Source organism: Heloderma suspectum, chromosome 17 (genome assembly GCF_057233095.1).
Source record: "Heloderma suspectum isolate Gila_16-S chromosome 17, 16-S_ref, whole genome shotgun sequence".
Taxonomy (NCBI): domain Eukaryota; kingdom Metazoa; phylum Chordata; class Lepidosauria; order Squamata; family Helodermatidae; genus Heloderma; species Heloderma suspectum.
Genome location: NC_139474.1, coordinates 13,722,262 through 13,748,635, shown reverse-complemented (window position 1 = coordinate 13,748,635; position 26,374 = coordinate 13,722,262). Strand labels below are relative to the sequence as shown.

The window sequence follows — 26,374 nt, the reverse complement described above, 5'->3', positions numbered from 1 at the left end:
GCACGCGCACACACACCTGAGTACGACATGTGTCTTGCAGCTTCAGGTATTTCTCCATGAGAATCTGGTTCATCTTGATCAACACGGCATTCATTCCGTCTCGACTCACCAGTGCCAGGTCCCGGTAACACTGCGGCAGGGAAGAGCACAGGACCAGGGACGGAAGACTGTTATTAGGGGGCGCAGATGTCAGCTGAATGGAGTGCAATGACACTGGGGTACTTGACAAGAAACCACCCTGCAGTAATTGAAGGATGGTATGCACATTCTTTACACCTATAATAATAAAAGAGGATGTGCGTCTGTCTGTCCATCCACGCCACAGAGCCAAGAGCATAAAACCCAGGCTTCTAAAACTAGGCATGCATACTAAGGAGATCGTAGGGATGTGCACCACAGAGTTATTTTTGTTTTAAAACACATTCATTAATTTTAATTAATTTTAATGTATCCATGTGGTTGAAGCTTGCAGTAACATCTTCAGCCAAGAGGGGCAGACTTCCTTAACTGGCACATAGCTTTGCAGTTGATACAGTCTGAATGTAGCCTGGAGAGATTAGCAGGTTGAAGGACAGAGCTATATGCCTGCCTCCTCCACCCTGCTGTGGGGCAGCCCCCCCCCCCCACGGCCTATAAGGTTGCACCATGGCAGTGGCTGTGTCTAGGGGTGCAACCGGTATGGCTTCACTCAGACGGGGTGTGCACAATGTGCCCAAAGGCTTTGCCGTATCAAACGAAGGGGTATTCCAACCTGGGTGAAGCCGGGTCCATTCGCTAGTAAAATAATGGAAAAACTCTCCACACCGGAGGCAGGAATCCTAAGATGACAGAATTCTGCATACACAACTGAGCCCCAGACCCCAACACAGGCTAAAAGAACTAGTAGAAAATGGGGCAAAAGCTGCATATTTGATTTTGACCCCCAACTCTCCTCAATCCTGTTCCCCGTTTGTTATTCTTTCCCCACCCAACACACACACTGGGGTATCCAAGTGACTGGAAAACTGAAAAGCTGTAAGCTGCAAATGGGGCAGCTTCTTACTCCTATCAAGTAGGAGTGCAGAACCTCAGGACCAGGGGCCAAATCCAGCTCTCCAGGGTTCCCCCAACTACAGACTGTAGTTCCCCCAACTACAGACTGTAGTTCCCCCAACTACAGATTGTATGGTTTTCTGGCTTTTGTGTCGGGTTTTCCCCCATTCTAAAAGGCTGAAATGCCTCTCCTAAGACTTTGCTTTTGGTAGGAAGAACTTTCGGCTAAAATATACTGGTATTTAGCCCCGTCCCTTTTGCCTTTGGCCACACCCACCAAAAGAATGCAGCCCCTGAGAGCTTCTCCAAAATGGAACTTGGCTCTCAGCTGAAAGAGGCTCAGCATCCCTGCTATAAAGCATGCAAACTCAACCAACTTGACATATGAAAGTAATTCTCCGTTTATGCATAAAGCGGAACATACACAGCGTACAGCCAAATGTGTCGGACAATCATAAATCCACTGGGCCTATGCTTTTCCAAAATGTGAGACTGCACACACAGAATATCTCCTGTCTGGGCTTCATGTGCTTACAAGCCCGTGGGGCGAGAGGCCGTCCCCAAATCACCCCGGCATCACCATCTGCCTGAGGCTTAGCCAGAGGCTGGTATAAGAAACTCGCAGGCTGCTGCCAAAGGCGAGCCTGGACAGGGAAAAACGCAGATTGGCATGCTAGTCCAGCCGGCGGGACTGAGACCCGAGGGAGCTGCATGTGGCATGCAGACCCAGGCTCTGGAGAGGGAAAGCATGCCAAGCTGCTGCTACCGAGAGCTGCACGAACAAGCATTTTCTGGAGTCAACGCGCCAGAAGCCAGAGCACAGAAGCTACAGAGAGGGTGGAGGGAAGGAGAAAGGGCCCCTGACTTTTCTTGCTTGCTTCCTCATGCCCACCAAGGTGTATGCATGTGTGTAATGAGGGGTCGGGGAATCAGGAAGGCATTTGCTAACTCATCCTTCCATTAATGTTAATTTGTGCTGCTAAATGTCACGCTGTTCCGGAGGGATCTGCTCTCCACCTTTTCCCTTGGAGAGGTTAACGAGGCCCTGACAGAGCCTCTGATGAAAGGTGGCAGGCTCCAGTTTCCTCTCCATGCTCCATCCGGAGACCCAATGAAAAGGTGCGCTCAACAAGTGGGCGCTTGGCTCGGCTTTCCAAATGTTAAAACGCGTGCACACGCACTCGGCCAACAGACAGGAGGGCAGGCCCCTGACCCAAAACAACCGTCTTGGTGTGGCAAAATGGCGGCCAAGGCACTTTGTCCCCTGGGCGACTTCTGAACCTGTTTGACAGAGAGCAGAAGGTCTTCAAGACACAGGGAGCAAGACAGCAGAAGGCGCAAGTGGGGAGGCGCTGCAGAAGTAGTTACTCCAGGAAAAGGAAAAGAACTCTGCAGATGCTTGAAGGCACTCTTCTTTATGGATGCACTATGGTTTCAAAGGGCTAGAATGCTAACACTGAGAACGGAAGGTTCCGATTTTGTATTACTTTTTCTTGACAGGATAGAAGGTGTCCACTTTGGTGGGTCGGGGGGTTAAATCAAAAAGTAAAAGGTTATATAAAGAAAATGCCATTATGCAGTTGTGTCCTGGCTCAAATTATTAATGCTGTCGTATTGTACAAGGGGACCTGCAACAAAAGGTTGAGGTGTAGCGAGTTTCTGTTCAGGGTTCCAGCCCGCTTGCCGGCCATGCCCTATTCCCAAAGAGTCCATTCCATTCCTTTCACTCAGCCCCCACATGCACTCTTCATTTTGTATTACTGAGCATGCTCGGTCCTCATTGATTTGGGGGCGGGGGGGGATCTACCCGATAAATGTATTTTTTGTCCTTCTGCAAACCTTTGGGTTCCTGCAAGCCTGCTGACACTTCCCTCTTCTGCTTGGGCGATGCCATTTTGGCTACATAACCATCTGTGCTCCAAGCACCGTCAGCAAATAGGATGACACTCACGCCATCTATGTGCATCGTGACCTACAAAAGCACCAGAGGTCAGGCCCCTGCCCCCAAGAGGCTTGCAATCAAGAATGCAGCATCGGGAGAGACAACAGACTAGAGAAACAGAGGCGGTGGAAGAAAGATATTCATTTATTTCAGTTAGATGTGCTTAAGCTTCGTTACAACAGGATATGGGGTTAAGGCAGCCTCCGCCAAACTCATGCCCTCCAGATACTTTGGCCTCCAATTCCCATCAGCCCCATCCTCCCTGACCAATGGTCAGGGAGGATGGGAGTTGTAGTCCAAAACCTCTGGAGGGCACTAGGCTGGGGAAGGCCAGAGTCAATGGAAGAGCATTCTGTCATAAGACCTGCTTTGGTATGTGGCTTTCTATAACCCACACAGGAAGGGAAGGGAAGCAGATTACGCCAGTCACTTTGTTCTTCCCAGAGCAACCCATTGCTCAAGGCCCTGCTGCCCTGGCGTCCTCCAGGAGCTCCTACTAATGCAACCCATTTCATTAATGGAAAGGGAACATGTAACCTGACGGATGTGCAATTGAAATGAATAAATCAGAACCGAACAGCTACGCCCACCCCAAAGAGGAAGGCTCCAGAGACAGGCACAGCACGGAGATGTCAAAGAGGCACTCCGCTTCGAACACTGGGTGGGAGATAAAAGCCTGGGGCGGGGGGGAGGAGAAAGCTCTCCCCCCAGTTTGGGAATGGGACTTTAATTAAAAGTCAGAGCCAGCCGAGTGGAGGAGGTGGTGGCCTCGCACACACATCAGCCACTGTCACTTTGACGGCCCTACATGTCCAAGCGTCTCTGAGCGCAGCTGGATGGAGTTTAGCAGAGCTAATTTCCTGCATGCGCTGAAGGGCAGGAGGGGTCAAGGAGGCAAGACAGGAGATAGTAACTCCCACTTGTGGCGCTTTTTCAGATGCTTAGGAAGAGGGTGGCTGTGCTGAGACAAAGCCAGACGTCAAGGAGCAAAGAGGAACGTCCTCCAGCAGGGGACCTGGAACAACGTCACACAAGAAACGCAGCTGGCCACTCGCCCCCTAACACCTGCCACCCTGAGCACCCACTAGCAGCACCCCAGTCTTGAATAAGTTCTCTCAGAACGCCACATACTTAAAATATGAGCATATATGGAGAACGTTCCTCGTAACACGGACAACCAGAGCAAGAAGAGATAAGAACAAAGCGGACCTTCTTCCATCCCACCATGGAAAGCCAACTGTCCAGCCCCCGAGCTGAGCAAAGGAACATTGCAGAGAACTTGCTCCCGGGAGCGAATTCTCCAGATGGAGCAAAACAGAAGCCAGGCAGCCACGAGTCACGAGGGTGGGCAAAACAACCCCCTTAAAACTCACTGGAGAAACAGGATCAGGGGAGGAAATTCTGTTCCATTCCTAAACAACCCGTTGGCAACCCCGAGGGTGAGCAAAAGCCACTGGCAAGTCCTTCAAAAGGAAATTTTGAGAGGCTGTGGTGAAGAAGCCTCCACAGAAGAATTTCCCTGAACGTTGAAAACTGGAGTACGCACGCGATTTCTGCAGCGGGGACACAAAGCCCTGTTTGCCACCCTGATTCGTCGTTCAGGGCCAGCCGTCTCCACCCCTTTGCCAGACTGCCTCCGACTGCCAGGGAGGACACGGCCAAGGGGTCACATATCAATGGGGCTCCAGCACTGTAGGCAGGTCACAAGGGGCGGGTTCACACAATCACGGAGGGAAAATAAGCCACGATGGCTTATTTTCCCTCTCCGTGCGTGCCAGTCAAGCGCTGCCCATGGGTTTCAGGGTGGTTTGTAAACCACCGCAGCCACCCACCCTCATCCGGCGAAGGTAATTATGTGAATTAGAAGGCTCGTGACCAGCACATGCAGGGAAGGAAAATAAGCTACCATGGCTTATTTTCCCTCCGTGATTGTGTCAACCCAGTCAAACTGAATGCCACCATGCATGAGGTAACCAATGCAGGGAAACACAACACCATAGAGATATGGGGCAGAGTGGCTCAGCCCCCCAAACTCTCCTGGTCTGTGCTCCAGGTCCACAAATGGCAGCTTTCAAGTGGGTACCAGAAGGTCAGGACCTTATGTCGCTTTTGTCTTTTCTTCGCTCTGCCATGTCGCTTCCTCTCTAAGAAGCAACTCTTTCTATCAGTTGTGGTTTCCGCTCTTACGAATCAAGAAAGGTCCGTAAGGCCTAGCAGGATGTTATGGGAAAAGACCGCTGGAGGGAGGACTCTAGGATACTCCCATTACAGACCTTGCAAATCCACACGAAACTATACCCAGATGGCAGACCCCTGGCCAGCAGCAACCAGCCACTGAGAAAACCAAACTAACTCCTCAATTCGATTCCAGAAAGCAGGCAGCTGAAGAAACCAGACCATGCAGGAGGCTGAACAGCCGTCATTTGCAGGCCATACTGAAGGGGTCCTAAATCACATTTTAAGGGCACAATCCTATGCATGCTTAGACAGAGAAAAGGCCTACAACTCCCAACATTCCCAAGCATGGCTGGCTTGGGAATGCTGGGAGTTGTAGGCCTTTTCTCTGTCTAATCATGCATAGGATTGTGCCCTAAGTTGCTGAATACAGCCTCGTAAAGATTCAGCACTAGAATGCACAGTCCAGCTGGCAATGCCATTAGACTGAGCAGTGGTCCTACTCGCATGCCACTTTTGCTTCGTGGCTGTTTTTTGGCACTCGTCGCAACAAAACGTTGCCACGTGAAGTACTCCTGTTCAGGGTTCCAGCCAGCCAACCAGCAATGCCCCTTTTCAGGTTCCTCCAATTCCATTTCCCCCCCTAAAGTTCTCCTTTCTTTTCCCACCACAACAGTCTGCCAGCATTCCATGCACCATAGACACAGTCCTCACTGGGGTCTTTGGGACCATTTCCCCCCTTTGGTTTCCCCACCCCCAAAGATTTTTTTGGACTTCTCTAAACCTTGGCATTTCCCCAAGCCTAAGGATGCCTGCCTCCTGTCCGTGGGTGGTGTCATTTTGACATCAGGATCCAGTCTTGGACAATGAGTTTGCTATTAGTATATAACCAGGATTACTTGGCTTCACTCTTGCGGTTCTGGAACACAAACCTAATGGACTTCAGAACATTCCACACTTCGGACTGACATGAACATAAGACAGTGAGGGTGGACAGAGGAAACCCAGCTCCCTTAGCTAATGTTTTGAAAAGGTTACAGGGAGCCAATATTTGAACAAAACTGGAATCAGGAGTGAGGCCTGTGGATTTCATTAGGCCGCACACACACACTTACACTTTCCTCCTATAATTCAACCATGGTCCCAAAGCAGCTTTTGTCACCCCAGAAAGAGAATCATCACCCCAAGCATGTCCATCGGCAGGAGAAGTCCCTCGGGTCTCCCCTCTCCTCAATGCTTCACATAGTCCTTTGGGGAGCCCCATTGTTCTGAGGGGACTCCTCGTGGGAACGCATTCTCTTTCTCAGGAAGCTTTCATGGCTGAGTCAGTCTGTGGATGACCGAGGCGACTTGCGATGCCCCTGGCGTACCCCAGAAGGAGAAACGAGGAGCAAGCGCTGAAAGAAAAAAGCGACAGACAGGGCTCTTTACCTTCTGTGCTTGAGCAGGCTCCATGAGGATCAGGGTGAAGAGCCCAAGGCATATCTCGTCGTGCTGGGTGGTGCCTTTGCAAACCTGAGGGAGCAAGGAAAGATGGAGATCCAACAGCAGAGCACACGTCAGAGGGAGAGAAGGGGAAGAGGACGAAGAATCAAGAGAGTGAGGACAGCACAGATCCCCACAACTGTGGCAGAAAGAGTCCTGAAACTTTCAAGTCCTTCCAAGTTTAACGAAATTAAAAATGCCTGGCAGCACATACGTTGATCTAGGTGCCTGGGCTAGATCGATAAAGAGAACAATCTATATAGGCCTATGGGGTGCTTTAAAAATTGCTACAGCAAAGAGAATATAAGGATGACAACAACAAACCCTGAGATTCTTATGGAGCTCCTGGGTCCACTCGGCACCATCAGTAAACACACCCGTGGAGAAGCACAGAGCTGGCTTTGTGCGTGGCTTCTGGCAAGCTTAGAGAAGGCAAGTTCTGAATTCTTCCTCCCAGTTTGATAGCAGCACAGGAGCTGTTGCCCCCTCCCCTGGCAACTGCCCACTTCCCCATAGGGAAGAGACCTACCTCACCCTTGAGAAGCCTAAGCTTTAACAGCTGGGATGGGGAACCTGCGGCCCTCTAGATGTTGCTGGGCTCTGACTCTCACCACGCTGAGCAGTGGCCATACTGGCTGGAGCTGATTCAGACAGCTGGAATACAATCACATCCACAGGCCGCAGCTTCCTCACCCCACCTCTACAGACTCAAATGGCATTGTTAAGAGGTCAAGCATCTAGTTCTGTTTTTAGAAGTTGTCCCGCCCTTAAAGAGGTAGTGCAAACACAGCACGGTCCACTTCCATTTGGCAAGCATTGGTACAGGCAGATTAAGAAGAGGAGCATTTTCCTGCAGAGGCTGAAGAATATCAGGTCAAAAGCGTGATGATGCAAGGCCACCGATGCTACACCTCCATTAAGGGACCCAACCTCTCAGGAGGGCCAGATTTGGATCCCAGGTTGGCCGGATTTGGCCCTAGGGAAAGAGGTTCAACACCCCTGCCATAGATGGCGAGGACAAAGCTTTTACTAGGGTTCTCTGCCAGGTGACCCACCAAGGCAGGAGATACTCACATGAGCGTTCAGGGCGTCATTGGCTTCCCTCTCCGAGACCCCACCAGTCAGAGAGGTTACGGTGCCCATGTATCTTTCAAGCTTCTGCAATGGATAAAGCAAAATTGTTGTGGAAACTGAAAGGAATAGAAACATGCCGTCCGTGGCCAGAGAGGCCCAGGGGATGCCTAACAGTTTCTCATGCCCAGTAAGAGAATGTTTGTATATATAAGCAGAGACACTGTAAACAGCCACTCCCCTGATCACCTGTGGCAATCAGAAATTGCCTCCAACTGATTTAATGTCAGCTTTAGTATAAAAATGGATTGCACTTAAATTCTTAAGGCTGCTTTTAATTTGTGGTTATCTTTGATGTTAAAATTTGATCACTATGAGCAGCATTTGGTGTTATTACAATATCACTATGTATTATGTAAATAACAATAAAATAGCAATCATAAAGAAAAGAAACAAGAAATAAATTGTCTTCAAGCAACCAGACAAGGAATTTCCACTGCGGTTTATTCCTTTTTAGGCTACAAATGATAAACACAAGTTTGAGTGGGAAGTTAGCCTGGTATACACTTTATTGCGGGATTAAGTTAAGTATTCTAGGCTTATATGCAACGCTCTGAACAGACGTACGATTCAAGAACATCTTTTCAGGAGCCAGTAATTAAAAGTGCCGAGATTCAAATCAGCAAGGCCTTTCTTAGCTAGCAAGAGTACGCTGGATTGGTCTTTGTTCTGCACCAACCACATGATTCTATGTCTATGCCTATTTTCGCACTCACTCTCTCATGCGCACATCCTTTTCATACATTCAAACAGTGTACAGTGAACATTTGAGGGGGCGTGGGCAGGATCAGGGCAGCAAACTCCTCTCCCTACTAGGTGGAGTGATTTAAAACAGCAAGAAAAAAGGATGATCTATATGATTTACTTAAATCAAGTGTCCACTGATACTTCTTCATATATTTCCTAAACAGTGGTGCAAATCTGACCACTAAACTCTGTTCATTTACAACTAATGAGAGTATTATTTACACTGCTATTTCATTCTCACAACCAGGCCTTGTGTCTCTTTGTCACATTCTGCATACTTTCCTAGTGGGAATGTCTTTAAAATATTCCCATAAAGGGTCTTTCTTACAGCCAGCAAGGTGGAGTATGGGAACATAGGAACCTGTTCACTGAGCCATTTTGTCTTCCCTGATGTTGCTGAGGAGAGGGTGGATGACCATGTGAAAGGCTGCGAAGATCTTGAGAACAAGGACGAAAACAGCGGTCTGGATCAAGTTATGAGGAGAACTCCCTTTAGACTAGCCAAGTGGAGCAAAACTGGGGCATTTTTTGTGTGGGGAGGACAGCAAAACCAAAGGGAACCATGTCGTAAGAGACATTCCACGGCTATTGTTTCACAACAGGCTTCTCACCGTGCAAGGATTGCCCCAATCAGATGGAGAGAATTCAAGGCATGGATTTACATTCCCGGTGGCAGTGCCCGCTCCAGGTTCCTGAGGGCTCTTGGGCAAGACACCCTCGGTGGGGCCCCTCCCTCCGTGAGCCCACCCTCTCACCACCATCGGCACCTGCTCTCCCTCCTCCATTTCCTCATCCTTTGCTGTCACCTGCGTCCTTGCTAGGCAGAGAGCCAGTGACCAAGTAGACCGTAGATCCTCCTTCTCGCCCCCACTGTTACCTGGGCCAGAGTGAGAGAGGCAGGTGAACCAGCAGGTTGCAATGGAGCAGAGGAGGAAAACTCCAGGGGGCTCTCATCAGTGGGCCCCTGCTGGGGTGTGGGCCCTCGGCAGGTCCCAGCTATGCCGACCCTTGATGCCAGCACTGTTCCATGGCAGCTGCTGATCCTGCAGTGCAGGCTCTCAATGAGGAGGGCAGTGTGCGTGTGAGTTAGTTATATGAACACAAGAAGCTGCCTTATACGAAGTCAGAGGGTTGGTCCATTTGGCTCAATATTGCCCGCTCTCACTGGCAGAGGCTCTCAGGGGGAGAAAGGTCTTCTCCCATCACCTACTGACCGATCCTTTTAAGCGAAGATGACAAGCTGGGACCTTCTGCACACAAAGCAGGTGCTTCCACCGCTGAGTGGGTCCTGCATGCTACGGCTGCTGTGGGCCCTGCACGCCGGGGACAGACCGTGCCTGCACTCCCCTAGGAACGTCATGGGTCAGCCCTGCTCTTGAGAAGCCCTTGCCCGCGTTGGGGGGACAGTGCAGCTTTGGAAACGGCAACAGGAGAAGGCAGTTGGGGGGCAGGGAGGGATGTGAAGCAAACCCCAGCTCTGCAGGCTGATGGCGGCCAGCCGGTGCAAAACCAGCAGCTGGGCTTCAGCACTCTGGATGCCAAGTTTTCCGTTTCTCTCCCAGCGTCATCCTTCTCTCGGAGCCAAAGAACAGGCTATTGACACAATACAATTGCTACGGTGAGGAGCCAGGAAACACCCAACGGTCCATTTGGAACCAAGGCGAGAGCCAGAGCCTCTGCTTCTCAACAGCAGAGAGGCTGCATCGGGGGGGGGGGGAGGCGAAACGCACATAAATAGCCCCAGTTCCTTCAAGTCCTGCCTGGTGAAAACACGCCTCCTTGAATGAAAAAGCCGAGCAACCATGCCAGGGGCCCGCGATAATTTCAAATACATTTGCCCCTGCTGCCTGTCATGCACAACACTTCACACAAGCACTTTGCTGATCCTCAGCAAGGCCTTCCTCATCACTGAAGCTTTCATTTTCATTTCATTTTCATTTCCCACCAGTTCTCAGCTTCCTCCTCCCAAACCACACAGTGACTGGGTTCACACAACACACTAACCCACACTCAGTGGTTGAGTGTGGGTTGTCGTTGAACCATGGGTTGTTTGTTGAACTGTGGGTTAGCATGTTGTCTGGACCCAGGACATTTTCTGCAGGGTGGCTTATTAACTACGCAGTGTGGCTTATTTTTCTCAAATAAGTAACCCTGAAAACCCATGGGTTGTTGTGGGGTTGTTCAGAGTGGTTAACAAGTCACCCTGCGGGAAATGTCCTGGGTTCAGACAACACACTAACCCATGGTTAAACAAACAACCTGTGGTTCAACAACAACCCAAACTCAACTGCTGAGTGTGGGTTAGCATGTTGTGTGAACAGCCCCACTGCCTCTGGCTTGAGGCAAGTTCCTCTTGCAAACCGGTCACCCCCAGCTTGAGTCAAGCTTTCGGGGGGGGGGGTGTTACGGCAGGGAGAGAAGAGGCTGGCTCAAAACCCACGTACCAATAAGTTTAAGAACCCTGCTACTTAGTGGACTCTTGGTGAAACATGTTCTAACCACAATCAGGGGAGCTGGGGAGTTATGCTCCAGTGGGGGTGAGGGGTGGGCAACTCTGCAATTCTATCTCAGCCATCCCCACAGGAACAGCCATGCTGCTTTACTGACATGATAAACAAGGGCTTGGCCTGAGTCACTTTACTCTGGAGTCATTCCATTTAATCAGTGACTCTCGGATAAGCGCTTTAAGCAAAGCAGCCCTCAGCCGTAATGGTTAACCAGGCAATTTTGCCGATGGAAGACACTTGTCTCACATCCCAAGGAATACGTCCAGCTGCCTCTGCCCGGCATGTTCTATTAGTCATCCTTGGACGACGAGGTGTTGTCGTCGTCAGTGTTATTGGCACCTTGGATTTAAAAGTGAACACGGGCCTACCATGTGTCGTGCACCCTGCCTTGTCATTTCTCTCTGCACTTTCATCAGCAGGGCACGCTCCGTGTTGTGCAAACATCTGCTCCTGCTGTTTGCTTGCAGCCCGAACAGACAGCTACGCCACTTAACTTAAAAATGACGGAGGCCCTCTGACTCTAGAGTTGTGGGCCCATCACCCTCTCCTGTGCCTCAGTTAAGTGTCTCAGTCAAGGAAGCCTCTCCTGTTAATGCAGACGTAGCAAATCCATGGGAGTGAATCCTGCAGAGACACAGCAGGCAAGCTCCTCTGAGGGGCAGGCGGTTCTGCTGAGCCTCTCTGCATACGGCACGAGCAGAGCGAATCACTCTGCTGTACCCATGGCTAAATCTTCTGGCCCCTTCCCCACCCCCTGCTGCAAACCACCTGGAAGGAGGCAAGCCCCAGAGCAAGCATTTGTGCAGAGACATTAACAGACAGCCTCTTCCAAGGGCGGGCAATTCTGACAAGTCTCCGGATCAGGAGAGAATGAACAATCTAAGGACCAGTTCTACTGCAGAGGCTGACCAGAAGGGGCAGGTGGGGCTCAAACAAACATCTGAGGCACTGCGTTGGTTCAGCGGCCTTATTGGCAAAATGGCATTGAATTCGATCTCTGTCTTGGAAAAAAGGCACTTCTGAGCCATCCATTTTTTCTTCACAGCTGATGCTGGCTCCATCGAGATGGCCACAACACCTTACAGGGCTTCTCAAAGGCAACCCAACTCAGAACTCCCATAGCTTCAAAATTTGGTCACTAAGTGTCAGGCAGCCTGGCAAATTGTTCTGGAGAGGATGTTGCACACCCGGAGTCCCACCACAGAGGAGGCCCTGACTGAAAACAGCCATGCTGGAGGCCTTTTTTGGCTAAAGTGCAGGGATAAAATGCTGTAAATAAATAAATGCTCGGTCAAACACCATGCACACTGATGGCACTACAGAAATAACTTTAGTCAGCCTTCCCCAACTTGGGGTCCTCCACATGTGTTGGACTACAATTCCCACCCACTGCATGCGCTGGCTGGGGGTGACGGGAGTTGTAGTCCAACACATCTGAAGGGCACCGAGTCACAGAAAGCTGGATTAGACTAATCAACAGAAAAACATTTTGAAAAAAAAGTTTTATTATTTAAAAATTTGCAGGTAGCAAGCACCATCTTAAGACAAACATCTCCTCTTCTCGTACACACAAGAGGACAGACCTTTTCCAACACAGGCACTTTGTCTAAAAGGGTGGACAGAAGTTAGATCTCCAGAAGTTTGGAACTTGAACTCTCAGAAGCCTTTGGCAGCCTGGCCAATGGTCAGGAATGGTGAGATGCGAAGTCTAAAACATCTGGAGATCTACTTTCTGCCCCCCCCAGGTCTAGAAAGGCAGGTGGTCAGCTTCTGTGCTTCTTCCCTCAGAAGGACTGAAACTCTCAGATGCACATTTGAGCACATAAGGCTCAATCTTATGCATGTTTAGACAGTAAAAAGTCCTATAACTCCCAGCATTCCCCAGCCAGCATGGCTGGCTGGGGAATGCTAGGAGTCATAGGACTTTTTTTCTGTCCAAACATGCATAGGATTCCACCCTTAAATGATTAATTGAGGAGAGAGAAGGAGGAGGGCAAAGACCACCTTAGAGCCTGCTCCAGTTAGACTGCTCCCTCCCCTCCAAAGGACCACCTACCACCAAATGCCTTCTGGGAAGTTCTGAGGGCTGGTTATATGTTGATATTGTTGGGGGGGGATGTATTTTGATGTTACTTGTGAGCCACCTTAGTAGGATTTTTATTCTGAAAGGCAGGATATAACTTGCAATCAATAAAGCAAAGTGATATGATTAACTGATGGAGATTGTTTTAATCAGTTGAAGCCCTAACAGATGCTGATGCTGATGAAGCAGTCATAGACAGTATTGGGATTTTTTAATTATACATGAATCCCCGCCCCCGTTTTATCATCACAACTACCCTGTGAGGTAGTTTTAGGCCAAGAGATGGTGACCAGCCCAACGTCACCCCACAAGCTTCATGGCCGAGCAGAGATCTGAACCCCAGTCTCCCCAAGCCCAGGCTAGGGAGCTCATGAAGGGACTGTCAGAACTTGTAAAATGCCTAAGCAGATATGTGGCATATAAATACGTATTGAATTAATGAACTGCTGCCCCTCGCGATTCCAGTCACTGCAAATCAAGCCAGGTTCTCTCTTTGGGGAAAAAGAGGAAAACAAAAACCACACACATAACACACCAAGAGTGAGCTTGTCCCCCGCTTGCCTATCTTGGAAAGGAAGGGGGAGAAAAACACAACACCAGGCCTCTGCACTATGTCTGCCCTCAGATATTCCCCACAGACCGTGTTGCTGCTGCCACAGAAGGACCCTAAATCAAAGCCCCTTTGATGCTGCTAAGTTATGACAGCCGAAGAGGGAGTGAACAGAAAAAAATCCTGCACCTCAGAGACCCCAAGGAGAAGCCGCGATTGGGATTCCCCAACCCCACACACAGTGAGTCAAGCTTCATCACATCATCCAGCGAAAGCTATTCCCCTTTGAAGGGGAACAAAAAAGCCTCACCTAGGGACCAGCAGGCTGCTGCTACGGTCTCGGCTGTTTCATCAACAAGGAGTAGCCAACCTCGCTCCCCGGTGTGTGCACAAATGCAACAGCCCACTGATACTGCCGGCAGTGAGGCAGCAGTCAGGGCATGTGCCGAGAGAAAGAGTCAGGGGCAGTTTGCCGAGTTAGATCCCTCTCCACGTGAGCAGCCACGTTCAGAAGTGACTCTCCAGTGGTTTCCATTTTCCCACCAGTCCCCACATCACACCGCTCATGCCGGTCCCCGCCGGCACTCATTCTTTTTGCGCAGATAAAATGGTTGTAGTAAATCCTGCCCTTGCTCTTGAGAATGAGGAAAGGGGAGGCAACCAAGGCCACTCAACGATTCCACGAGACAGACAGAACAAGCCTAGGGCTCTCTCAGATACAATGAACTGCAAAGTACCAAATTATAGAGAAGCTGCAGGAAAGCTTACACTTTCCCACTGTGCGCAAAACACAGTCACAGTTTCGAGGCCGGACCACAAGCGGCTGTATCTGACTCCAGACTGGGAGAATTTACACGTGCCACCCAATGAACCAATTGCTTGAGCTAGAAAGCTAAAAACCAGAGCTTAAGGCACAGCAAGGAGAAAAGCCCTGCTCTGCGGACTGGACAAAAAACAGACAGCAAAACTCCTTGTATTCTGACCACACCTGGCCAACCCAAAGGCCTCTTACTACTTGTCAATCACGCTGGCTGCTGCTGCAGGCTCGTGTTTCCCCTCTGTGCCAATGCGACTGCACTAGATCCTAGACTTGGGTCACAATATTTCTGCGCTTTCAGCAGCAAAGAGTTCCATGACAAAGGCCAATTAGCTGTGAGCACAGGTCCCTGGCTTCAAGAATTCGGAAGGCTTAGCGGGGTGGGGGGTGGTTTCCACCAGAAGGCCAAATTCAATTTAGAAGCTGGGGGGGGGCATCCCAGTGGTGGGTAGGGCCAAAGGAAAAAAGGGTAGGACCAAAGTCTTAAGGGGTGGGGCCAAAAAACACCAACAATAGTTGGAGTAAGGCCCTTTGTGCTGGTAACAGCCTCAGGAAAGGCCGTTTGGAATGGGAAAAAATGGTGCAAAAGCTGGGAAAGCACTAAATATCGGGGGGAAAGGTCAGTGGAAAGGTGTGTGACCACCTGGGGAAGGCCAGATTGAGATCCCAAGCAGCCAGATTTCACCTGCAGGCCTGAGGTTCCCCACCCCTCCTTTAGCAGCAAGAGCATCTCTTCGGTTTGCTACAGGCGAGCCCCACCCAAGCTGGAAGCCACCAGACATTTTGGATGACAAATCCCAGCATTCCTGACCATTGCCATGCTAGTTCTGGGCAACGGGAGTTGACATCCAAAACCTAGAGAATGCATTTTAGCTTTCTAAATTTTTATCTTTGCTGTTTTAAATCTGTATTTTAAACTCCTGTACTGCTGCTAGGTTTTATTGTGGTTGTATTGTTATATTGTGGTTTTAATGTTCTATATATTTTAAATTGTTTTATTGTGTGTTGTTTGGTTTTAATTTTTGTGAACCGCCCAGAGAGCTTCGGCTATTGGGCGGTATAGAAATAAATAAATAAAATAAAAATAAATAAATAAATAAAATAAAATAAATAGAGAGGGCACCGGGCTGGGGAAGGTTGCTCCAGGCCAACACCAAACTCTGACAGCATGGGTCTCAGTGTACACCATCCCCTCCTAGAAACGCACTGCCTGTCCAGCACGCACCCGCCAAGCCCTTGATGATAGTTTCCCAGCTGTATGACATGGGAATGCCTCCTTGGTGGCATTTCAAGGATCTGTCCCTCTGAAGTTCTAAGAGCCTTGATGGAAACATGAGCCAAGTGCCAAGACACATGCCGATCTCCAAAGGGCCGCCTGTGCAGGCCAAGGCCAAGCCAACATCCACCCGGACGCCATGGAAAGTTACGCTGATGTTTGGAGACAAGTTATGAATCTTGGGTCAGGGCCAGGAGAATTTCAGGGGGAGGGGGAGAGAAACTAACCCCACCCCCCTTTTTTAAGACCACTGTTCTGATTACCACCATGGCGTTTCCCCCTCCCATGCTACACTTTGGGATTTAAGGAGTTTTCGGCCATGGCTATTTCAAAGAGCATCTGTTTTCAGTCACACTAGGCATTAATCTATCATGTCCCACAGATCAAAAACAGACAGAGGCTTCCTTGAGTCATTTCGTCAAAGGAAGCAATAGCCAGGACTGGATTAGTGGGCCTACATGGACCATAATTTGGGAGGCTCATATGACTCTGGGACAACTCTGTGAGCAGTTTGTGACCCCCACCCCCACCCACCCCATCAGCACATCACTATTACAGGCATCTCCCTTCAGATTTTAAAGCCAGAAGGAGAAAGGAGGATAGCCAACCCCTGCAGCGCAGTCATTTTCAACACGGCACTACACCAGCTTGTCTTGCCTGGCCCTCTACGGATTCAGAAGCACAGACTTCTCCCATTCGAGCCTACTCGGGTTTTAGGATCTTCCTTCTCTCGGTCCTGCCACCATTGGCACATTTGGTGGGGGCCTTTTTGGTGACCGCTCCCAGGCTCTGGAACCAAGGAGTTTTTCCAGTCCTACCTGGAGATGCCGGGGAGCAAACTTGGGACCTTCTGCATACAAAGCAGGGGCTCTACCACAGCCATAGCCCTTCCCCTCAGACTCTTCAATACAGTCTCTTCATATACTAACTTCTCCTCCAGTTATGAGCATCCGTCACCATGACTCCCGCCTGTTTCCATCGCATTAGAAACAGGTGGTGCTCATTCGCCGCCCTCAATTCAAAACGCCCATTCATCAATCCAGCCGGGAGACACGGAGTGATTGTGTGAGGTGCAATCTACGGGGAAGGAAGACCTCTACTGGCAGACAAATCCTCCCCACGAGGTGGTGCCCATTCGGGCAAGGGTTTCCTACACTGCCTTTGATTTAGGGACACAGGAAGCTCCCATGTGGACACACCCAAAGTTAGCCGTCCTGATTCTAGTAGGTCAAGATGTTCAGCCTGGATCAGGGTACAACCATGCCTGAACTCCGTGTGTGTTCTCCAGTCTGGGGTCCCCAAGGTCATGCACTTGGGGGGGGGGGGTGAGCTGGAACCTGAAGTGAAGCAGGCGTAAATAAATACATATTTATTTTGTGTGCCTCAACTGCTCCCCTGCAGAACCACACTAAACTCGGTGATTTCTGTTTCAAAGTCCCCGGCAGACACCAGCACAAGAGAACACAAACAGCCCAATGTAACAGCTGCTCCTATCTGGCTGACGCCCCTGTGGTCTGCTGCACAGTGCATCACTTAACCCTGGAGGGTGGGCTTTCTTTTACAGGACACCGGCTCTCAGAGTATTATGCAAGCCATTCGTCTCCTGCATGCCTTGCCAGGAAGTGCTATATTAGCATGTACGTGGGCTTTCTCAGTGGTGGCACCACCCTTGAGACACTCTCCCACATGCAGTTCGAAAGGCAGAAACAGTTGTAACCTTCACACGCCTCTTGAAAACATGTTTGTTTACCTAGGCTTCCCCTGACCTGCAAGGGACTATGACACTGCTCTGTATTATTGTTGCCTTTGCTGTCATGCTTTTAAGTATTTGTTTTATATTGTTCTTATTTATTTATTTTTATTTATTAGCAATATTTATATAACGCTTCTCATTTGAAACAAATCCCAAAGTGGTTTACAAAAGCAAACAAAGCAAGCAAAGAAAAACTATGCATATGCATGCAAAATAATATCATCAGGTTGGTACAAAGATAGCTCAGGCTGTGGGGAAAGCCAAGTACATTTTCAATAAATGCCTTAAACATGCCAGTGCTGAGGCCCAGTGCTAAGAGAAGAGACATCTGGTGCCAATGCCGGCACCACTGCAGAGAAGCCCTGTCTCCATGTCGATGCCAAATAAAAAGCCACAGGCTACGTCACAGACAACAGGGTCTTCCCTGACGATCGCAGTTGCCTGGGAAGCTGGTACAGGGGAGACGCTCCTTGAGGTAACCTATATTATATTATATTATATATGCATTTTAGCGTGAACCACTTAGAGATGTTATTATATTAAGCAGTATGGAAGTAAACAAAATAAATAGAATGGGATACCCAATAAGTCAGAGGGTTGAAGAAAACTGACCTCTGAGGCCATTGGACCTGTCACACCTGAGGCCAAACCAGGAGGGCACAACGAAAGCACCACCATTGCAGGCCTCCGAGTTAATCTCCAAGTCCCAGACTCTAAACATTTGTTCTGGCAGGTCTGCCTGTGCTTAACGTTATAGTTTGTGACATCAAGTTGGCACAGCAGTTACTAGGGCCCCTTAGGGTGGTGCAACAAGCCCGAGACACACACACACTGTAAATCGCACCTTTCCCCTGATCAAGATCTCTTTGTGCACAACTAAATACTACTGAAGACCGACATTCTACAGTGGAGAAAGTGGTGGTTTCCAAAAGCCCACATCTATCGCCCTAACCTACATCACAGGGCTGTTGTGAATTTAAAGCAGCCCTGCAGGCAAGTCCAAAACATTAACCCATCAGTCACAGGATGGCAACAGCAGAGACACTGGCAAATTAAGTGGCCTCAATTGCATCGTTTTCCATTTCTGGAGATCCTGTTTCTATTTTAGTCATAAACGACCCTGACTTTTTAAATCCAAGATGCACAATGCTCCCTCTACAAATACTCTTAGGATATTAAAAAAGATCCTTAGACAACAATGCTTGTTTCCTATACTTAATAGTGCAATCTTTACATGTCTACTTAGAAGCACGTCCAACTTTCAGTGAAACGTAATCCCAGATGAGTGTGTATCAGATTGCAGCCTAAACCATTTTTTTCTACCCAAGTTGGGGAAGAAAAGTACGTCCTAAGTATGTGCACTGTTTTTGGCAGACAAATGACTTTGCTCCAATGCATCCACAGGGGTGGGGAACTTGTGACCCTCTGAATATTGTGACCTAGAACTCCCATCATCCCTCACCGCTGGCTATGCTGGCTAGAGCTGAAGGGAGTGCAGGCCAAAACACCTGGAGCTTGTTTTGGCCTGCAAGAAAGGCCACGAGTTGCCATTCCTGCAGTAAAGAAAAGTGGGCAGCATCCTCAATGCAGTCTCTTGGAAGTTACTAACACTGGCTATAAAAACTGCCCAGTTTTCTTAGAGCAGCCTTCGCAACTGAGTCCCCTCCAGGTGTTTTGGGCTTCTTCTAGCAGCCCCGGCCAGCACGGTCGATGGTCAGGAATGCTAGCACTCAGGCTGCGTTACTGAGTCTGATATCACAAAGCTTCCAGTTCCAGACAACAGGGTCCTTCCACTGCCAGTGTGTGGAGGGCTAGGTGGTACATAGATACAAGGGTAGGGATGCAATGTGAGGGAGTCTCTAACTCAACAGGAAAACACTGCTTGCAGCACAAGCACATGGAAGAGGTGGTCATTGCAGGCAGAGAGGTTTGTGTATAGCAAGCCACAGCAGAATCCTGGGCGTCCCAGCCCTCCACAACAGACAAGAGATCATTTCCTACAGTGGGAATGAAAGAGGACACCCCTTTCCAATGACACCTTCCCCTGTGGCACTAGAAGCCATTGCAGCAGGCTGTACTGAGGAAGACGAGAGTGGGAAGCAGAACCATTCCATCAGCTGTACTCAAGAACAACTTAATTTTTTTCCTCTCCCTTTTTCCTCGGTTATTGTGTCTTTTTAGACTGCAAGTCTGCAGGAAGAGACTGTCTTGTTTTACTGATTATATCTCAGGCTGCTTCGGGACCCTTTTTGGCTGAGGTGTGGGATAAAAATATATTGTAAATAAATAATTATAAAGAAAGAAATAAAAAATGTTTGTTCTTCCTGGCGTGCTATGGTCCATGGGGTCACGAAGAGTCGGACACGACTGAACGACTGAACAACAACAACATGCAAGCAAGTTAAATGACACCCACTCAGTATCCTAATGAACAATGACACTGAAATTGTAACTACACCCTGTTTTGTCCAAAGCTCACACACTGTGCAGAGAAAAAAAATGCGATCCTGGACTAAGAGGATATCGGGGTGGCTGTGTTTTAAAAGGATGCAGTATCTCAGGGACAGGGAAGCTGTGGCCCTCCAGATGTTCTGGCCAATGACTCCCTCGCCACTGGCTATGCTTGATGCGAGTTGAAGGCCAAAACTTCTGGAGAGCTACAAACTGCCCACACCTGCTCTACTTCATGGACAGCCAACCTGTGACAACTGTGCAACATGAAGGATAGAAAAAAGAAGGGTTTGAAGAGCTTCTGGATAGGAGCAAGAGAGTTTGTGGCCTTAGCAATAGTATTGATCGGGCCTGCACAATTGATTTATGTGCTATATTTAGATGTAGAACCTTGTTGCAAAGTACACAAAAGTACTTCAAAATAACAGACACAAAACGAAGGGGGAAAGGGAGGAAGAAGAATAAGGAAGAATGTACATAGCATATAGGCAGTATGTCTACCTCCCGTATCAGAGGCAGTATGCCTATGTATACCAGTTGCTGGGGAACATGGGCAGGAGGGTGCTGTTGCATTCATGTCCTGCTTATGGGTTTCCCGTAGGCAGCTGGTTGGCCACTGTGTGGACAGAACGCTGGACTAGATGGACCCTTGGCCTGGTCCAGCAGGGCTCTTCTTATGTTCCTAGAAGCAAATTCAGGCACAGTGGCTTCTGATGGTAGCAGTTCTGGAAGTGGAAGAGCTGAACGGCAGCTAGTCCCAGCTGCCAGGCCAACAGAGGCAGAGCCTCACTGGCCCAACCCAACCCTCAGATGTAGCCACGTGGGACAGCTGCAGAGACGGTTCTAGGAGCCGAACAGCTGTTGGTCCCAGTCGCCGATGGAAGGTACATAGAAACATAGGAAGCTGCCTTATACTGAGTCAGACCGTTGGTTCGTTTAGCCTGTGCTGTCAACACTGACTGGTAGCAGCTCTCGAGGGTTTCAGGCAGGATTCTTTCCTAGCCCTACCTTGAGATTCTGGGGATTGAACCTGGGACCTCCTGTGTGCAAAGCAGGTGCTCTACCATTGAGCTTCGGTCCCTCCCCTGTGCTCCACCACTGAGTTATGGCCTCACTGTCTCGCCTCTTCGTCCCTCTGAGGCAGCTGGCGGGCTACACATGGAGACAATCCTAGGAACAGAGGAGCCAAACGGCAATTGTTCCCAGCCAACAGGGGAACAGAGGCCTCAGATAACTTATGATACCTCCCCATGGCTAAATGTAGTCCACCAGCTGTACACAGCAGCCCAATTAAGGACTCAATGCACTCCTGTTTTGCTGTCTGCCTGGCACTGCAAAAGCAGGGGCGGGGGGGTGTCAATCATCTAGCAGGATGCAAGCACATCAGGCTTCCCCCACTGCCAGCCAGCATGATGGGAGCTGCGGTCCAACACATCTGGAGGGCACGAAGTTGGGGAAGGCTGCAGTTCATGGCTGCTGGCCTGTGTTTGGCTTGGCAGATCGCATCATGCTAGCCTGGTGCAGGCTCTCCATGCCTGCCTCTCCCATCCTGCACTTCTGCTCCATGGCTCAGGGGCAAAGATTCCAAGGGGGCTGCATAGGAACAGTGGCACATGCTAGAGAAGCACAATAGATATGACTTGTGACACACTTGCCAGAAATACTGCTTCTGGAGAGAGGGCCTGAGCCCCCAAAATCCACCATTCTGAGCGTTTGACATGCTTTCCCTTGTACACGTGAGAAATACTACTGAATGCTCAAGCGACAACTGACTTGTATTTAACAGCTACTGGTGAAGCTGGCATCCTACAGCAGTCAAGACACTTCTCATTACACTTCCTAGTAAAGAATCACGACTGAGAAGACAGCCTGAAAGAGGTTTTACCAGCCAAACATTTACTCCAAATGTTTCCAAGAAGAACAGCCCCAAACAAATTGTTAGCTGAGACATTGGGAAGCCAAAACACAGCACCCTGATTGACACTAGGCGTAACTACTCAGAGAGAAGATGGTCCAGCAATGGATCCAGGCCCAGGAAACAGAGAGCAGGGCAACACAGAGGGATTTTGAGCATGTGTGGGTAGATAGGTTCTGCACATCAGACAGACATGCACACACGCACACACAGCAGTTTGTATACTAGATCCTGGATAACCCAAGTGGGAAGGTGCTATTGCACTCATGTCCTGTTTATGGGTTTCTCAGAGGCTTCTCTGGTTGGCCTTTGGTCCGATCCAACACAGATCTTCTAATGTTCTCACATACCCACAAACTGCATAGCGCTAATACACTGGCTGCCAACATTCCCCATCTGTGAGGGCTGGGATGGAAGCGATTCTCAGGCAGTGCAGAGGCTACGACATCCACATGGAAGGAGGTGCATTGCATGCACACAAAGGCATGCAGCCATGTCAGCCTTGCAAATAAATTCCCCAAAGTAACTAGACCCATAAAAAACAGTGCCATTAGGCCGTATGCCTACACATAGCCAATCTGAGCACCATCAGAAGTGAAGAGAAAGAATCCACTTTCTAGAAAAACTGGAGAGCTTCTTATTCCATACTAGATTACAAGTGATCTACAAGCAGGAGAATTCCTGAGCAGAATCATTTTAGTCCTGACCTCAGCTGCACATTCACCAGGCAGGCTCAGAGAAGTCATAGCCCTCCAGCCTCATTCTTCAAAGCTCTAAAATGGGAATCACATCCTCCTATCTCAAAGTGGACCAGCAAGAGGAGAATGTCACCTGCACATGGACAATTCATCTGTGTCAGGGTGGATTATCCACGATCATAAGCCTGGGCAATCCACAGGATAGCCACTTTTTCTTTGCCGGTGAGCGAGCGACATTCTGTTCTGTTCAAACTTGCCCAAGTGCCTCCATGTTCTCCCAGCATGGCCACTGGCTGCCAAAACACACAGTGGCTGTGTTGAAGGCACCATTAAGAACCGTGAGGGCAAATGAAACTTTCCGGGTCAAATCTTCCACTCTTAGGCCGAGGAAGATGGACACCTCTTGATGCTCAGGAGGTAAAGCAGCCCCCCTTTTTAAATAGCCCCTTCCTTTCTGAGGCGCAGAGCTTGTCCCCTCCAATTCCACTCCACCAAGTGCCCTCCTTTGACCTTCCCCCTGCACCTACCTCCTCTAACTCATCCTTGGCATCCAAGCTGGTGTAGATCAGCAATTTCCCTCCTCCTCCTCCTCCTCCTCCTCCTCCAGTTGTGGCTGCTGCTGTGCCCCCTTTCCCCTTCTGCATCTCCATAGCAGGTGGGGTGGGCGAGACACCCCCTCGCCTCCCTCTCAGCAACACGCTCGTCTCTTTCCCTTACCAAAGCAGGGCTGGGGGGGGGGGTGAGATGGATGGGGAAGCCCCACACTCACCCCCCTGGGCTTTCCTTAACTGCCTATGGGGGGAGTGTGGAAAAACAAATTTAGAGGGGGACTGACACTCTCTAAGCCCCCCCCTATATAAATACACCCCGTTTTCTCCCTATTTGCGAGATGTGCCCGCGCCTCGCCCTCTTTAAGGGGATCACTTTTAGGGCGGGGGGAAACGTAAGTCTTCCCCCAAACCTACTGGGTGTGTGTGTGTGTGTGTGTGTGTGTAAGGGGAGGGGGAAATCTCTTCAGCTCTAATTCTGGGGGAGACTGTGTTTAACCAATGGAGTCCAGGCTAGGGTGGTCAGGCTTGGGTGGGATTATGAGGGAAGAGGGGTGGGGGTCTCTCCTGGCGCTAAGGGGAGGGGCGTAGGGAGTGGGGGGCTTCTGGGGGCGGGGCTTCACCCAGGGGGCGGGGCTTGGGCAGCTAAGGTAGAGGAGGGGCGACTCTCTTTGTAGGCGTGTCTCTCTTTTCACCCCCTTGAGGAACAAATAAAGGGGCAGGGGGCATATAGGAAAGGGGGGGCTCTGCGCCGGTGGGGGGTAGGGAGGGGGAGCGTGCGCCTCCTCGCCCCCCACCACCGAGCCGCACAGGACCGGAAGTCAGGGCTAGGGGCTGAGCGAGTGCGTGAGGGGGCACGAGCGAAGGAAGAAGCACAACCGGAAGCGCCCGCCTCTTCTTCCCCGCCGCCTCCCTCCCTGCCCTATCAGGGCCCAGGCAGGCGGGTGAATGACAGGAGCCGTCCCAGCGGGCCAATGATTGGGAGCTCGGACGGGGAGGAGGCTGGAGCCCAACCGGACGGCAGTCATAGACGTATGAAAATGGAAGAGCGACAGGCCCATTTGGCGGGGAAGCAGCCTCCTAGTTCGTTTTGAAGCCTTTTTCTTTTCGTGGGTGGTGTCTACTGCCCCTCTCACGGGGGCGGACGTGAGGGCTGCCCATTGCAGCCCAGCTGTGATTGGCCAACAGCAGCACGTGATTCCACTTCCACCCCGCTCTGCACGAAGAGCTGAGGCTCTTTCTAATCCAGGCCTTATTTTCATTTCATTTATTTAATTAATTGTTATATTTCTATGCCGCCCAATAGCCAGAGCTCTCTGGGCACTGTACAAAGATTAAAAACATTTAAAATTACAATGTACAGATTTTAAAACCAATCCCATAAAAAGCACAGGGACAGCCAATATACACAGGAACATATACGTAAAACAACTTCAAACAAGCAATCCCAAAGCAGACAACCATAACCACAAGCCATTCCTCTTTATCTAGTGTTTAAACATTTTTTTAATTGTCCTGCCCATGCCGATACGTTGCAGATTGGAAGGGAAAAGGCTGTGGCTGAGAGAGGCTTACGACAGCCCTGCAATGTCGTCCCCAATTGTTATTTCAGTTCGTGGTGGGGCCGAGAAAGCGCTTTACAACAATCCTGCATTGCAGCCCAGTGTTATTATATCCTTACTGCAAGCTGGCAGGAGATGCTGTGGCTGAGAGAGAGAGAAGCTTACAACAGCTCTGCAATATAGTCCCCAGTAGCACTTAGAGGTGAGGCTGAGGGAGTGCTTTACAACAATCCTGCAGTGTCGTCCAATGTCAGTGTATCCATATTGCTCGTGGGGGCTGTATGACAACCCTGCAGTGTTGCTATCTACTACTCCTGCATCATCATCAGCATAGTATTTTAGTATGTTTAGTGTTTAACAGTGCAATCCTACACAGGAGCAAGCCCTGTTGAGTGTAATGGGACATACTTCCAAGAAAGTGTGTATAAGATTGCAGTCTAAGTTCTATTTTTATTATTTTGTTCCCTGTGACGTGGCTCTAACTTTTAAACCTGATGGTCGTTCTAGTTTTTGTATTCGTATTATATTGTATGCTGTTTTGGAATGTTTATTAGCTTCATATTAATTATTTTGCTTGGAATTTTATTTGTATTTTTTGTGTTATGCTTTATACATTGCCCAGGGAAATGTATTTATGAGGTGTTTAATAAATTAAATACATCATCATCATTTGAGAAAAAAACAATATAGGGGTGGGAATACAAAGTTGATTGCGGCAGAAAAAAGGGAGCAGAGGGAGGGAAGAGGTGATTGCAAAAATGGCCCACAAGGAAATATGTAATCAAAATCGTCCCCAAGCTATCCACCCACCAAAATCCCCTTATTTTTCCACCACTGGTGGGAAAGCAGGGGGTGGGTGAATTTTGACAACAAAAACAGCCCACAAGGAAGAGGTTAGTTGCCTCCACTGCAATCAACTTTTCACTCTGCACACTGCATTCTCTCCCCTACTCCATACGCAATATGGGCAATGCTGCAGTTGATGTAACCCATGCTGTTGAACTACACCTCCCATCACCCCCTGACCATTGGCTGTGCTGGCTGGGGCAGATGGGTGTTGGAAGTGTAGTGTAATGTCTTGGTTAAAGTGTTGGATTGGGACTCGGGAGATCCAGGTTCTAGTTCCCACTTGGCTGTGAAGCTCACTGGGTGACTTTGGGCCAGTCACAGACTCTCAGCTTAACCTACCTCACAGGGTTGTTGTGAGGATGGAAAGGAGAGGAGGAGGATCAAGTAAACTGCCTTGGATTCCTGCATTGAGCAGGGGGTTGGACTTGATGGTCTTGTAGGCCCCTTCCAGCCCTGCTGTTCTATGATTTGGGTTCCTTGCAAGAAGAAAAAAGGTGAGATATAAATGTAATAAAACAAACATCTGGAGGGCTAAAGGTTGCACTAACCGCTGTTGTCAACATCTGCCATTCCCCCTTGATCTCTGCTCTTAACTGTGGACCACACTGCAAGGATGTTCTTTTAAAAAAAAAGCCTAGCTTGAGCCTCAAGGTCTTTAAAGGGCTTCGGCTGTTGGGCAATATAGAAATTAATTAATTAGTTTAAATTATTATTTTTTAACTGCTGCCCTGGATGTTGTCACATCTGCACAAACAGCTATACACAAACAGCAGCAACATCTGATCAATGGCTGGTTTATATTTCCACCACGCGCACACATACTAAAAATGAAATTCCACAGCCACACAGCACC

At 49.4% G+C, this 26,374-nt stretch overlaps 1 protein-coding gene across 1 annotated transcript in view; it reads right to left on the bottom strand.

Moving 5' to 3' along the window:
- Window positions 1-23,926, bottom strand: part of INTS3 (integrator complex subunit 3) — a 98,212-nt gene extending 74,286 nt beyond the window's left edge. The window contains exons 1-4 of the mRNA XM_084824212.1: window positions 23,090-23,926; window positions 7,709-7,792; window positions 6,581-6,664; window positions 17-130 (exon numbers count right to left, since the gene is read on the bottom strand). Of these exons, the coding sequence (XP_084680338.1) occupies window positions 17-130; window positions 6,581-6,664; window positions 7,709-7,792; window positions 23,090-23,212 (405 nt within the window). The 5' untranslated portion in view covers window positions 23,213-23,926. The remainder of the gene's footprint in view (window positions 1-16; window positions 131-6,580; window positions 6,665-7,708; window positions 7,793-23,089) is intronic.
- Between the last annotated feature and the right edge of the window lie 2,448 nt (window positions 23,927-26,374).